This window comes from Mastigoproctus giganteus, chromosome 13, assembly GCF_048544385.1.
Source record: "Mastigoproctus giganteus isolate SK-2022 chromosome 13, ASM4854438v1, whole genome shotgun sequence".
In the NCBI taxonomy this organism is placed as follows: domain Eukaryota; kingdom Metazoa; phylum Arthropoda; class Arachnida; order Uropygi; family Thelyphonidae; genus Mastigoproctus; species Mastigoproctus giganteus.
In genome coordinates this window covers 111,533,018-111,545,261 of record NC_143587.1, presented here as the reverse complement: position 1 = coordinate 111,545,261, position 12,244 = coordinate 111,533,018, and the positions used below count along the sequence as shown (strand labels likewise).

The window sequence follows — 12,244 nt, the reverse complement described above, 5'->3', positions numbered from 1 at the left end:
TTAGGAAAGGAAATAAGTCTGACTTTTGTTTCCTATGGTGAAGGTGACAATAAGAGATCGAAGTTCTTTCTTGTTTCTAGAACACGTAATTTTTCCCTGGATCTTATCACCTGAAAAATAAATTAAAATTAAAAAGATATATTTCACAACCTGAATTTTACAAAAAAAAAAAAAAAAAAAAAACCAGAAAATTTTTTGAAACAAAAAAGTTGTCACTAAAATTATAGCCTATTTAGTCTGATTCAAATCAAATTCACAGGATTAAAAGATTCTAATAGGAGAATTTTTATTTTACCTTGTCATCTTTAAACAAGATGACCACCATTCAAATTATAAGCACTACCTGCTTAGAACCCATGTGTTAACCATTCAAATCTGAAGTTATTTTGCTCATTCATCTTGAAAAGTGATTGAAAGAGGCTTCATTACCAATCAAGCTGAAAGAACTGGATAGTATGCATCACTAGTTCTACTCAGAACTTCTTGCTTTCAGTGGTTTTGTTAATTTTATTAATTAATCAATTTATAATTTCATTAATTAATTAATTTGTAATTTTATTAATTACAGCAGCAAGCAAGCAGAGTGGTATGCTGGATTGGATTGTTTAGGATTAGTGCTAAGGCATCAGTATGATGACTGAGCCTAATAAGAACCTTTAGAACTCAGATTTTTTTTTCAGTCATAACAAATTATATATATATATATACAGTGGATTCCGGTTATTTGGGTCACCGGTTAATCGGGGCAGCCGTTTATTTGGGACAAATCTTAAACAACAGAACCCAATCGAGAAAACAGCCAGGGTTTACTTCGCTTAATTGGGACAACATGCCGTTTAATCGGAGCAGGAGACCACAGCACTGGAGATTACCCTACGATTGTCTCTGACCATACCTTGTGGTTCGGTCAGATTTCTGGAGGTCACAACTATAAAACAATAAAAACAATTAGCAGTCACCTGTTTATTGGGCTTTTCTGTTAGTGCAATCTAGCCACTTAATCGGGCCAAAATGCACTAGTCCTGATGAGTCCCAAATAACCGGAATCGACTGTATATAAATGGTTATTCTGTAAGGTGCTTGGACTGTGTCCTGGCTATTTACATAAATTTATTGCTTGATAATAAACAGCAATTTCGTTTGGATATTAATAAAGTTTCTAGAGGAAATAGAATGTTCATTTAAGATGAAACAGACGATTATTCCAGCTGATACATATTTGTTCATAGTTAATAAAGTCTAATTAATAAAGCTTACAGAATTTAGAGTTTTGAGAGAATTTTTTATTTTTTTTAAAGAGCATGGACTGCAAGTGTTGAACTGCTAATTTAAAAGATTAATAGAAATTAACAGTGAACAATCATTTAGAAAAAAAAAAAGAGAAAAAAATGGTAATGCATTAGCATTAGCAGAGGCATATGATACAAGAAAGCAAGCTTATGCAGCATCAGATAAAAAAAAAAACAAAAAAACACTTCCATTTCACCCCTCCGTTCGTTTGAAATACCTGACCAGCTGAGCCTTAAATTTATTTAGGCTATCAACTTCCACAACAAGGGATGGAAGTCTGTTCCACCAACCAACTACCCGCTGGCTAAAGGCAAATTTCTGCACATCTATCCTACATTTGTCTTTCCTCAATTTGAATTTATGCCCTCTCATGTGATTATTCTGAGCAAGAGGAAGAATCCCATCAGCATTGAGCATGCTCAAACCATTCAAGGCTTTATACACCTCTATTAGATCACCTCACCAGTGCCTAGTCTCCAGACACTGTAATTTGCAAAACTTAAGCCTTTCTTCGTAAGAGAAACCTTTTGTTCCATTCACTAATCTTGTTGTCCTTCTCTGTACTCATTCCAGCAGCTCTACATCCTTCTTGAAATGAGGCCTCCAGACCAGTATACAGTACTCAAGGCGTGGCCTGACCATTGCCTTATACAAGGGAATAATCACCTCCTTATCCCTGCTAGAAAAATTCCTGTATATCACTGACAAGACACCATGAGTTACTCTTGCAGCCCATCTGCACTGTTCAGAGAACTTCATATCTGCCTGCACAATTATCCCCAGGTCCTTTTCATTCTCTACCACTATCAGTGTAATACCACAGAGTTGATACGTTGCCCTGAGGTTGCTGTTTCCCATATGTAGTACTTTACATTTGTCAATGTTAAACTTCATTTGCCACCTCTCAGCCCATCTGCTCAACCTTTCCAGATCTTGTTGCAGTAGCATAGCATCAGTAGTGTCCTTAACAACCCTGCCAACCTTTGTATCATCTGCATACAAGGGAGAAACTAACTGCTTACAGATTTTTTTGAAGGATCATATGACTAAAATGTGCTTATTTGTCAGAGTTACTGATATGAATCACTCTGTATTTAAAGTGGCCACTCATAATTAAAGATGAACTCAGAAATGAAATATACCTCAACCACAGGAATGTTATCTTCGTGTTAACTGAATGAGAGCTGATGTTGGTTTGTTTATTGTGAACTCTGTAACTGGAAATTTGATAAATATAATAGTTTAATATTTTTATTACAGATGCTCTGTGTGTTAATTATATGTTTTATTTTCCATACAGAAAACAACAACAATAATAGAAAACGGTTTCTAAACCTGTGTTTTTAACAAGGGAAATTTCAGTTTGCTGCAAGTTTCAGGGTCTGAACTTGCTAATCATACTACAGAAATGATCCTGTGAAGTATGATCTTAGATGCCATTTTGGGAACGCGTTCGCGTCTCCACCCCGTGCCCGGTTGCACCGTCCGTGCAAACCCTCGGGTTCCCAATTCCAAATAGCATGGGGCAGTGGTGGTGAATGAGGGGCAGTGCTGATCAGCATCTCTTTGAACCTAGCAGCACCCATCGTCAAGTGCCAGCCCCCACATGACAAACTGCCAAACACGGTCTCGCCATGGGCAGCCACGAGAGTCCCTTGATGCTTGTCACTTGGTTATGCAGGTACTCCAACACTTTTGTTTTCAGAAACTTCTTCAAAATAAATACTCTCTAGCGAATACTTCACATGGGAGTGCATTCAGGAACTTGTGACTTTGAGATTCTCTATCTTAGTGAATAATTCATACCTATATTCTGTAGTCAAAGATACTTTTAGGAATTTAATTTTCACTGTCTGCAGTTAACAGGTAGTGGATACTCATTGTTGTTTTTGCTCAAATGCTGAATTAAGGAATAGGAAGACAATAACATCAAATTTCTGTATATTACATGTATTTTATTATTATTATTAATCATAGGAAGACAATAACATCAAATTTCTGTATATTACATGTATTTTATTATTATTATTATTAATCATAGGGTGCAAGGAAGCCTGAGGCTTATGCACTAGACAAAAAAAAAAAAAAAAAAAAAAAAATTCTGAATTACCCCGAGAGAGAGAGAGAGAGAGAGAAGTAGAAGGGAATCACCAAGAAAGAGAAGAATGATGATATCCAGCTGAGGACCCTGGGTGTGCCAAGCCCATACTCACCAGATATGAGCCCCTGGGGTGTGGTTGGTATGTCTGTTTTGTGAAGTTTCCGTAAGGGGAGAACCCTATGCACCCCTTTGTGATCGCAAAAAATTTTAAATTGTGCTCTTCAATATTGATTAGTGATGTAAAATCCATCTTTGCTGCAAAAATTATATGGCAGCAGTTCGGAAGGTTTTTTTTTTTGTTGTATTTTTCCCTCTATTTATAAATGATTTACTCAGCCATGGTGTGATAAGGTCTACAAAATTAGACTGTATTTAAAAGCCATGTTAGTTGGCCAGAGGGTTTATTGGCACAAGACTTACTAATGCTATGCCTCTTCATACATTGGCTATGAGGCTTCACTTCTTTTGTGGAATAAACTGCAATATTGAATTACATTAAAGTACAAGGAAGCACCAAAAAGTTCCATGACTGAACGCTTCAAATTAATGACTTTTACTGTTTTCATATTTTTGCTACCTGTTATACAATTGCAAAAAAGATCTTAGAAATCTTTTTTTTTTTTTTTTTTGAAAGTTGCTTGATTACATACATCAGAGCTACCTCAACTTCTGCTTCATCAGACAACCCTTTGTAATTTTAATAAGTTCCTTAGCCCTGAAGGGGGGAGGGGGAGGAAGAACATGTTGCTATGTAGGGTATATATAAGGAGGATGTCGTGAAAAAATTACAGAAGGCTTTGGTAATCAGAAATTATGGTCACAAAGTAATTTCCAATTTTTCCTTTCTCACATATCTGGTCTGTTCCTTCTTACTAATCTCAAGCACTTAATAATTCCTAAGTACACAGTCTTATTAACAGTATCCTCCTGGTAATAAATTCATAATGGTTATGCCTTTATAGCCCCTTTCTCAGCCCAGCAAGGCACCACACAAACACACATGTAGTCCAGTGGTCAGGAGTGAGAGTGCAGCAGCGCACGCTCTTTAAGTAGACTGTGGTTCAAGCCTGACTGCTAAATACAGTTAATGATTGTATTCATGATTTATTGTAACTGCCTCTGACCTGGTGGTCATGCTGGAGTATAAAAAAAAAAAAAAAAAAAAAAACCCAACAACAAAAACAATCTGACTATAATTTCACATTTAAACTTGTCAATTCAAATTTTTATTTTTTATTTTTATGGGAGACTTACATTCAGTGGATTAACAATTTGTCTGCTGGTTGTAAAGATAACACCATATTTCACTTTCTGTCATTATTTTTATAAATCCAGAATTGTGATCACATATTTCAACCAGTTATTCTCAAAGTTCAGGTGCCTCCATAGCCAGGTGGGCAGGAACAGCAGTGCGTAGCACACGTTTCTTGATTAGACTGGGGTTCGAGCCCGTGACCACTAAATACGGAGGATGCGGAAAGGTCAGGGAATGACCACCGCACATCACCGGAGCAATATGGCCTTAGTTGCTAATGCTCCTAAAAACCAAATAACAACAACAACTCAAAGTTCAGCTCTTGTTTGTTTGATCTACTCTTAAAAGTTTGGAAGCAAAGAAGTTGCAGGACCTTTTCATATTTACAATAATAGATATGATGGATTGGTAACAACCACATGATATTCCAATTTGAGAGGCTGTCATCAGTTCAGCATAAATAATGCTTCTAATACAGAAAACAAGTTTATTTGTTGATGAGCAAGATCTTTCACACCTCACATCATCTGTGCAGAGCTTCTACTATTCAAATATCATATTCCTCTTTATAAAGCTGTTTAATATATTTTAAATATATTTTTAATACAGTTTCTCAGGGTGATTTTTTTCAAGAAAAAAAGATTTTATAGATTTTTGTCCATAAAGCAATATTCTGAAAAAAAAAAAAAAAAACAGTATAAAATAATTATTTACCATTAATAACAGATAAAAATAAACCTTTGCGCATGTGAAACAAAAATGCTATCTCCTATAAAAATTATGGACATTACAGTATTAGTATTAGTCACATAGTGCAAAAAAAAAGCTAGTGGATTTCAGGTAAGTTTTTCAAATATTTTTAACAATTAGTCCTAGAACTTTTTTGTTCTTACCATATATATTAAAAGCATTTATAATGCTGAATGATTGAATGAATAATACATATCAATACAGTATAAGCTATAAGCTCATAAATCTGGCATTTAAGAATCAGTAATTATCAAAAATCTGGTACTTTTTTGAATATTTCTCTGAAGGCAGTCAACCATACAAGGGTAGAGGAAAAATAGGCTGACTGGACTTATAAAATAAAGAAAACACCACAGATGCCAGCTTTATGCATTATGTCCCATTAATAATTTACATTACTAATTCTTTTCTGTTTTATGTATTTCCTAGATTGCATGTCACTGCTACTATGTATTTGCAACATATAAAATTATCGTTTCGCAAGACATTCAATGCTAATTCGCAGTACAGTACTTAGAAATGCAGTATTTTGTATTTAGTTTTTAAGGTGATTTGATTGCAAAAACCATATCATCCATTTCCATCTCATATTAAAAATATATATATATGAGACATAAATGACAGGTTACTGCATGACCTGGAACATTTTGAAATCAGAGGGTTGTGATTAACAGTTATTTTTTGGACTGATATAGGTCAGAAGTGGGGATCTCGAGGAGTGGTTCTAGTACAGCTGTTGTTTCTGATTTCCGTAAATGACATTGACAAGGGGATAGAGGGCATGACATCAAAATTTGCAGATGATGTAACAATCAGGAGAGTAGTTAATAATCAGTGCCAAACAGCACTGCTCCAAGGATGACTTGGATAGGCTTCAAGGATTATCAGAAAAGTGGCAGATACGTTTTAATGTAACAAATGCAAGATCTTATGCAATCTTGCATAAGATCTTACAAATGCAAGATCTGAAATAGCCAAAATAACTTATACACTCGTGGGGTTGAATTAAAAGCAGTAGAAGAGAGGAATTTGGAAGTTATGGAAGTCAAACAAAAAGTTCTCCAAGCAGTGTAGAAAAGTGGCAAGAAAGGTCATAGTCCCATTGTACAAGGCAATTGTAAGACTGCACTTGGAATACTATGTTCAAGTATGGAGATTGCATCTAAAAAAGACACCACTGAGCTTCTTTAAAGGTAACACATCTAGTGAGATTGGTAAAAGGTTGTCCATATGAGAAAAGGCTTCAAATGTGTGGGCTGCAGAGCATGGCTAGTACCTTAGAGGAGACCTCATTGAGGTCTGTAAGGCTTTGAGAGGAAAAAGTACAATGAATGAGGGTGAAATTTTTGCAATTATAAAGATTCCAGAAGTGGGGCCATAAGTTTAAATTATGGGGAAAAGGTTCAGACTGGATTGCAGAAAGCTTTGAGGCTGACAGCTTGGTGAAATTCAAGTCAGCTGGATAGGTACCTAGATGAGGAGGGAATTACATAGATAGTTTATTTTATTTTAATATTATTATTTACTTATTATTATAAAAATAATAATGAGACTTTATTTAATTATTTTATTTTTTGGCTGTTTAAGCAAAAGCCTAGTTTTTCCTTGCACCATATGGCTAATACTAATATTGGACAATCACAACACCCATACCAGAGGCAAAATTCAAACCCACAACTTTTATTTATTAGGTAAGCTTGCTGCTACCCATCAGATCAATTCAGCAGCTTGGGTTTCATTCTATGGTAGCTGGAATCAGAGCTACTGTTCCATCTAATTAAAATATTCAAATGTGATTTTTGACAATAATTTTAGGATATTTAGTTAGCAAAAAAGCATATTTATTTTATTTTGCAATGAAAAGTTATCTCCAAATTCACATTGTAAAATTAAAATAGTCTCTGATCATGTGACTGCATTAAACTATGCTACTGACTTTCCTGAATACAGAATACATACATAATATGAATTATCCCTGAATACTTAAGCTATGTATGTATAACTTTCAAAAAACTAGAAATGTTCCAAGGATGCCATATTTTTGAGGTTCCACTGCATTTGCATTATTCCTTATAAGTGTCAATGATTCCTGTAATTTTTTTAAGACTTTTAGGTAGATGCTCAGATACTTTTACAATGTACAGTCAATAAAGATGTGCTTTTGTAATTGCAGTAAAGCACATCCTTAATGTACAAACTACATCTGGCAATCCTGAATACAATGAGGGGAGAATCATTTCTCATAATTTGAAAAGATGTATCAGTTGCATATGGGCATATATATTTGTGCAAGTACTGCCTCTCCAATCTGATCTCTAAAGCATGGTTGTGGTTCATGTTTTATACTTATTTCTAATAGTTTACTATTTATTTGTGTGTGTCAAATTTGTGCCTATTGTTATTTACATGATCTCTGAGTGATTCAATTATAATCTGTATGCAGACTGGCCCAAGCTTTCTTGGCACCCTAGGCAAAAAATTTTAAATTGTGCTCTTCAATATTGATTAGTGATGTAAAATCCATCTTTGCTGCAAAAATTATATGGCAGCAGTTCGGAAGGTTTTTTTTTTGTTGTATTTTTCCCTCTATTTATAAATGTCATTCATTTTTATTTCTGTTAACCCATTATGGATTAATTTCTTATTTAAACCATTTGAAGAAGGAATTTACCCTGTAATACCAATTTTATGTTATGTATTTAATTTTATGTATTCAATAAAAAGAATAAAAAAAAAAAAAATAGAAGTAGTAGTAGTAGTAGTAGTAGTAGCAGTGGCACATGATGCAAGAAAGCAAGTGTAGGAGCTTATGCAGCATCAGCCAAAAAAAAAAAAAAAAAAAAAATCACACCATTCCCTCCAAATGCCTGTCCAGTTCCTCCTTAAATTTATTTAACCTATCAACTTCCACAACGACAGATGGAAGTTTGTTCCAGCAATTAACCACCAGCTGGCTAAAGGCAAATTTCCGCACATCTATTCTACATCTGTCCTTTCTTAATTTGAACTTATGTCCCCGTAGGTTGGTAATCTGAACAAGTGGAAGGATCCCATCAGAATTCAGCGTGCTCAACCCATTCAAGGCCTTATAGACCTCAATCAGATCACCGCGCAGGTGCCTAGTCTCCAGCCACTGCAATTTGCAGAACTTAAGCCTCTCTTGGTAAGAGAATCCCTTCATTCCAATCACCAATCGTGTTGCTCTTCTCTGTACACGCTCAAGCAAATCTACATCCTTCCTAAAATGAGGCCTCCAGACCTGTACGCAGTACTCAAGGCGTGGCCTGACCATTGCCTTATACAGAGGGACAATCACCTCCTTTTCCCTGCTAGCAAAATTCCTATATATCATTGACAAAACCCCATGACCCGCCCTAGCAGCCTGTCTGCACTGCTCAGAAAACTTCATATCTGACTGCACAATTACTCCCAGGTCTTTTTCATTTTCTACCACCTTAAGTGTAGTACCACACAGTTGGTACGTTTCTCTGGGGTTACTTCTACCCATATGCAGTACTTTGCATTTGTCAAGGTTGAACTTCAGTTGCCACTTCTTAGCCCATCTGCTCAAATTATCTAGATCCTGTTGCAGTAGCACACTGCCATTACTGTCATTAACAACCCTGCCAACCTTTGTGTCATCTGCAAACTTCGACATTAAGCCTGATATACCTTCATCAATATCATTGATAAATACACAAAACAACAGTGGACCCAACACCGAACCCTGTGGGACTCCACTAATAACATTAGTCCACGAAGAGCAGCACCCATTGATTACCACCCTCTGTCTTCTCCCACTTAACCATCCTTTTATCCATTGTAGCAACTTACCCTTAATACCATTCTGCTCCAATTTGTACAGTAGTCTTCCATGCGCAACAGTGTCGAAAGCTTTCCTGAAATCCAAGTATATGATATCAAAATTATTTTTTGCATCCAGTTCCTTTGTGACCACATCATAATAACCAATCAAATTTGTCAGACAAGACTTTCCCTTAACAAACCCATGCTGTGTTTGAATTATTGCTGCAGTCTTGTCTAGATGATCCTGCAATGCATCTTTAACCAGCGACTCCGTTATTTTACCCGGAACAGAAGTTAAACTAACTGGTCTGTAATTACTCGTGTCACCCTTCGATCCACCTTTGTGAATTGGGGACACATTTGCACATCTCCAGTCCGTGGGAACCTCCCCTGAGTCCAAGGATGCTTTCATAATTATGGCTAAGGGTTTGCTTAGTTGCTTTGCCGCCTCCTTTAAAATAACTGGATAGATTCCATCCACCCCAGGTGCCTTTCTTGTGTTTAACTTCAACAATTTCTCCTCCACTTTGCTCTCAGTTATTACAAAATCATTAAGCACACTGCTACAATTTGATAACCTTCTTCCATTTTCAAATTGTAATAATTCCTCACGTGTGAATGTAGATGCAAAATACTCATTCAGTTTGTTTGCTATCTGAGCAGGATCATCAACAGTCGAACCATCGATGTCAAGTGGACCAATCATATTCATCCCCTTCCTTTTAGAGTTTATATAAGTAAAGAAATCCTTGCTGTTTTTCTTAGCATCTTTTGCCAAAGATTTCTCGTAATCCGCCTTCGCCTGCCGAACCTCCTTTGTGACCTGATTACAGACTAGCTTATAACTGCCACAGGCTTCTGCGTCACCTGATAATTTATATGCATCCTATGCATTTTTCTTCTCTGTCACGAGTCTCATTAGTTCATTTGATAACCATTTAGGCCTAAAAAGTATAGGAGAAACAATCTTACAATTCAGATATAATTGTTGTAGGATATATTTTAAAAATATTAAATAATAAAAATTCACAGAAGAAGCTAATATAATGTAATGTATGACATAATAATAGCAACACTTTTAATAAAAACAGGCTTTTAGGGACATAAAGAGTGAACTACTTTATTATACTATACACTGAGTGGACAGTAATCATGGGATACCTACCTAGTAATGGGTAGACTCACCTTTTACCCGGATAAGGGCAGTCATACGGTGAGGCATTGAGTCCACTAGTTTACAAAAGCGTTCCACAGGTATTTCCATCCATGCTTGCTGCACCACCACCACCACCACCACCACTGTCCAGAATTCCATTACATTCCTGGCTGGACACATCTGACCACAGAGTGATTACCTTCCAAATCAACCGATCTCTCTATAGAACATCAATAGCCAAACAGATGCTTAACCACTTTGCAGTTAACAAAGCTGACTGGAGACTCTTTGGGGAACTGCTGACTCGAACCTTATGCCAACACCACAATGAAGCGGATGGACAAGAAGACCCAGACGACATCCAGAGAAAAATTACCAAGACCATAACAGTGGCCAGTGAGGCTGCGATGAAGCAAAAATTGCCCACACCTGGTGCAGTCTCTTGGTGGACTTGCGACATCCAGAACCTCAGAAGAGAAGTCATAAAGGCAAGAAAACAGTTCCAAAGGGCAAGATGTACCTGGCCGGAAGTGGAAGTAACAGCACTCATACAAAGATACTCAGCAGTGAGAAACAGATACACTGTGTTAATACGAAAAAGTAAGCAGAAGGCCTGGGAGCAATTAGTCAGCACGACTGGAAATGCCGACCCCTGGGGGCAGTGTACAAAGTCACTATGAATAAACTCCCCAGGGGTGAGGTCATGACCTCCACCCACACCTCACAGGGAACAGTCTATCATCAACATTCTCAATGTGATTTTCCAAAAACCAGCACACACCCGCAACTACCAGAACAAATGCAGATCTGCAATGGAAATGAAGCATATCACATAGACCAAATGGAACCACCTTTTGCCCTAGAAGAACTAGAACAGGCAGCGAAACAAATAAGGAATAAAAAATGCCCAGGCCCAGATCTTCTGGAGCCGGAGATTATTAAAAAAGTAGTAGACACCTCTCCGCAGACTTTACTAAACCTCTTAAACACATGCCTGAAGACTGGAGTCTTTCCAACCCACTGGAAAATGGCCAACGTCAAATTAATTCTAAAAAATCTTATGAAGCCACCCGAACAACCCGAATCATACCGGCCAATTTCCCTGCTCCCACTTGCTAGTAAACTTCTTGAAAAGATGCTTCACAAGCAACTCCTGCACCACTATGAAGCTGCAAATCTCGTGATAACCACACAGTTTGGGTTCAAACCCGGAACCTCAACGGTGGATGCTCTCAACAGCCTCCTAAGTTTGGCTGCTGCCTGTGATAGGAAGTACTTCTTGGTTATTTCGGTCGATTCTGCTGGGGCGTTCAGCACCATCTGGTGGCCGAGTGTCCTGGCCAGACTGCGGAAGGCAAAAACACCCATCAACCTTTACAAAATAATGAAGTCATATTTATCCAAGAGAAAAATACAAGTAGTGACTCCGTACAAGAAACTGACCAAATGACCTGATACTGACTGTTGCCGCAGACAATCGACAATTGGAAACCCAGGCAAATCGAGCAATTCAAATTCTACAAGACTGGATGAAGGTCCATTTTCTTAAGATCTCACCGGGAAAAACCTACTCAATGCTACTGAAAGGAACATTAAATCTCCGTAGACCACCGCAAATTAAAGTAGAAAATACAACTATCAAACTACTCAGTGAGATGAAATATCTAGGAATCATACTGGACAGGAACTAATCTTTCAACCCACACTTGAAACATATCCAAGAGAAAATCAGGAGATATTCTGTCCTCGTCTCAAGAATAGCTAAAAGGGATTGGGGACTCAAGAGACGTTGGGACTGTATTACAAAATGACATTTATACCAGCCATAACTTACGCATCACCCATCTGGTTCCAGAAAGCAACTACTGCAGTTAACAGACGGACA

At 37.1% G+C, this 12,244-nt stretch overlaps 1 protein-coding gene across 1 annotated transcript in view; it reads right to left on the bottom strand.

Moving 5' to 3' along the window:
* Positions 1-12,244, bottom strand: part of LOC150076361 (protein arginine N-methyltransferase 3-like) — a 240,780-nt gene continuing 228,536 nt past the window's right edge. Inside the window, exon 11 of the mRNA XM_090387332.1 lies at positions 1-110. Within this exon, the coding sequence (XP_090243458.1) occupies positions 1-110 (110 nt within the window). The remainder of the gene's footprint in view (positions 111-12,244) is intronic.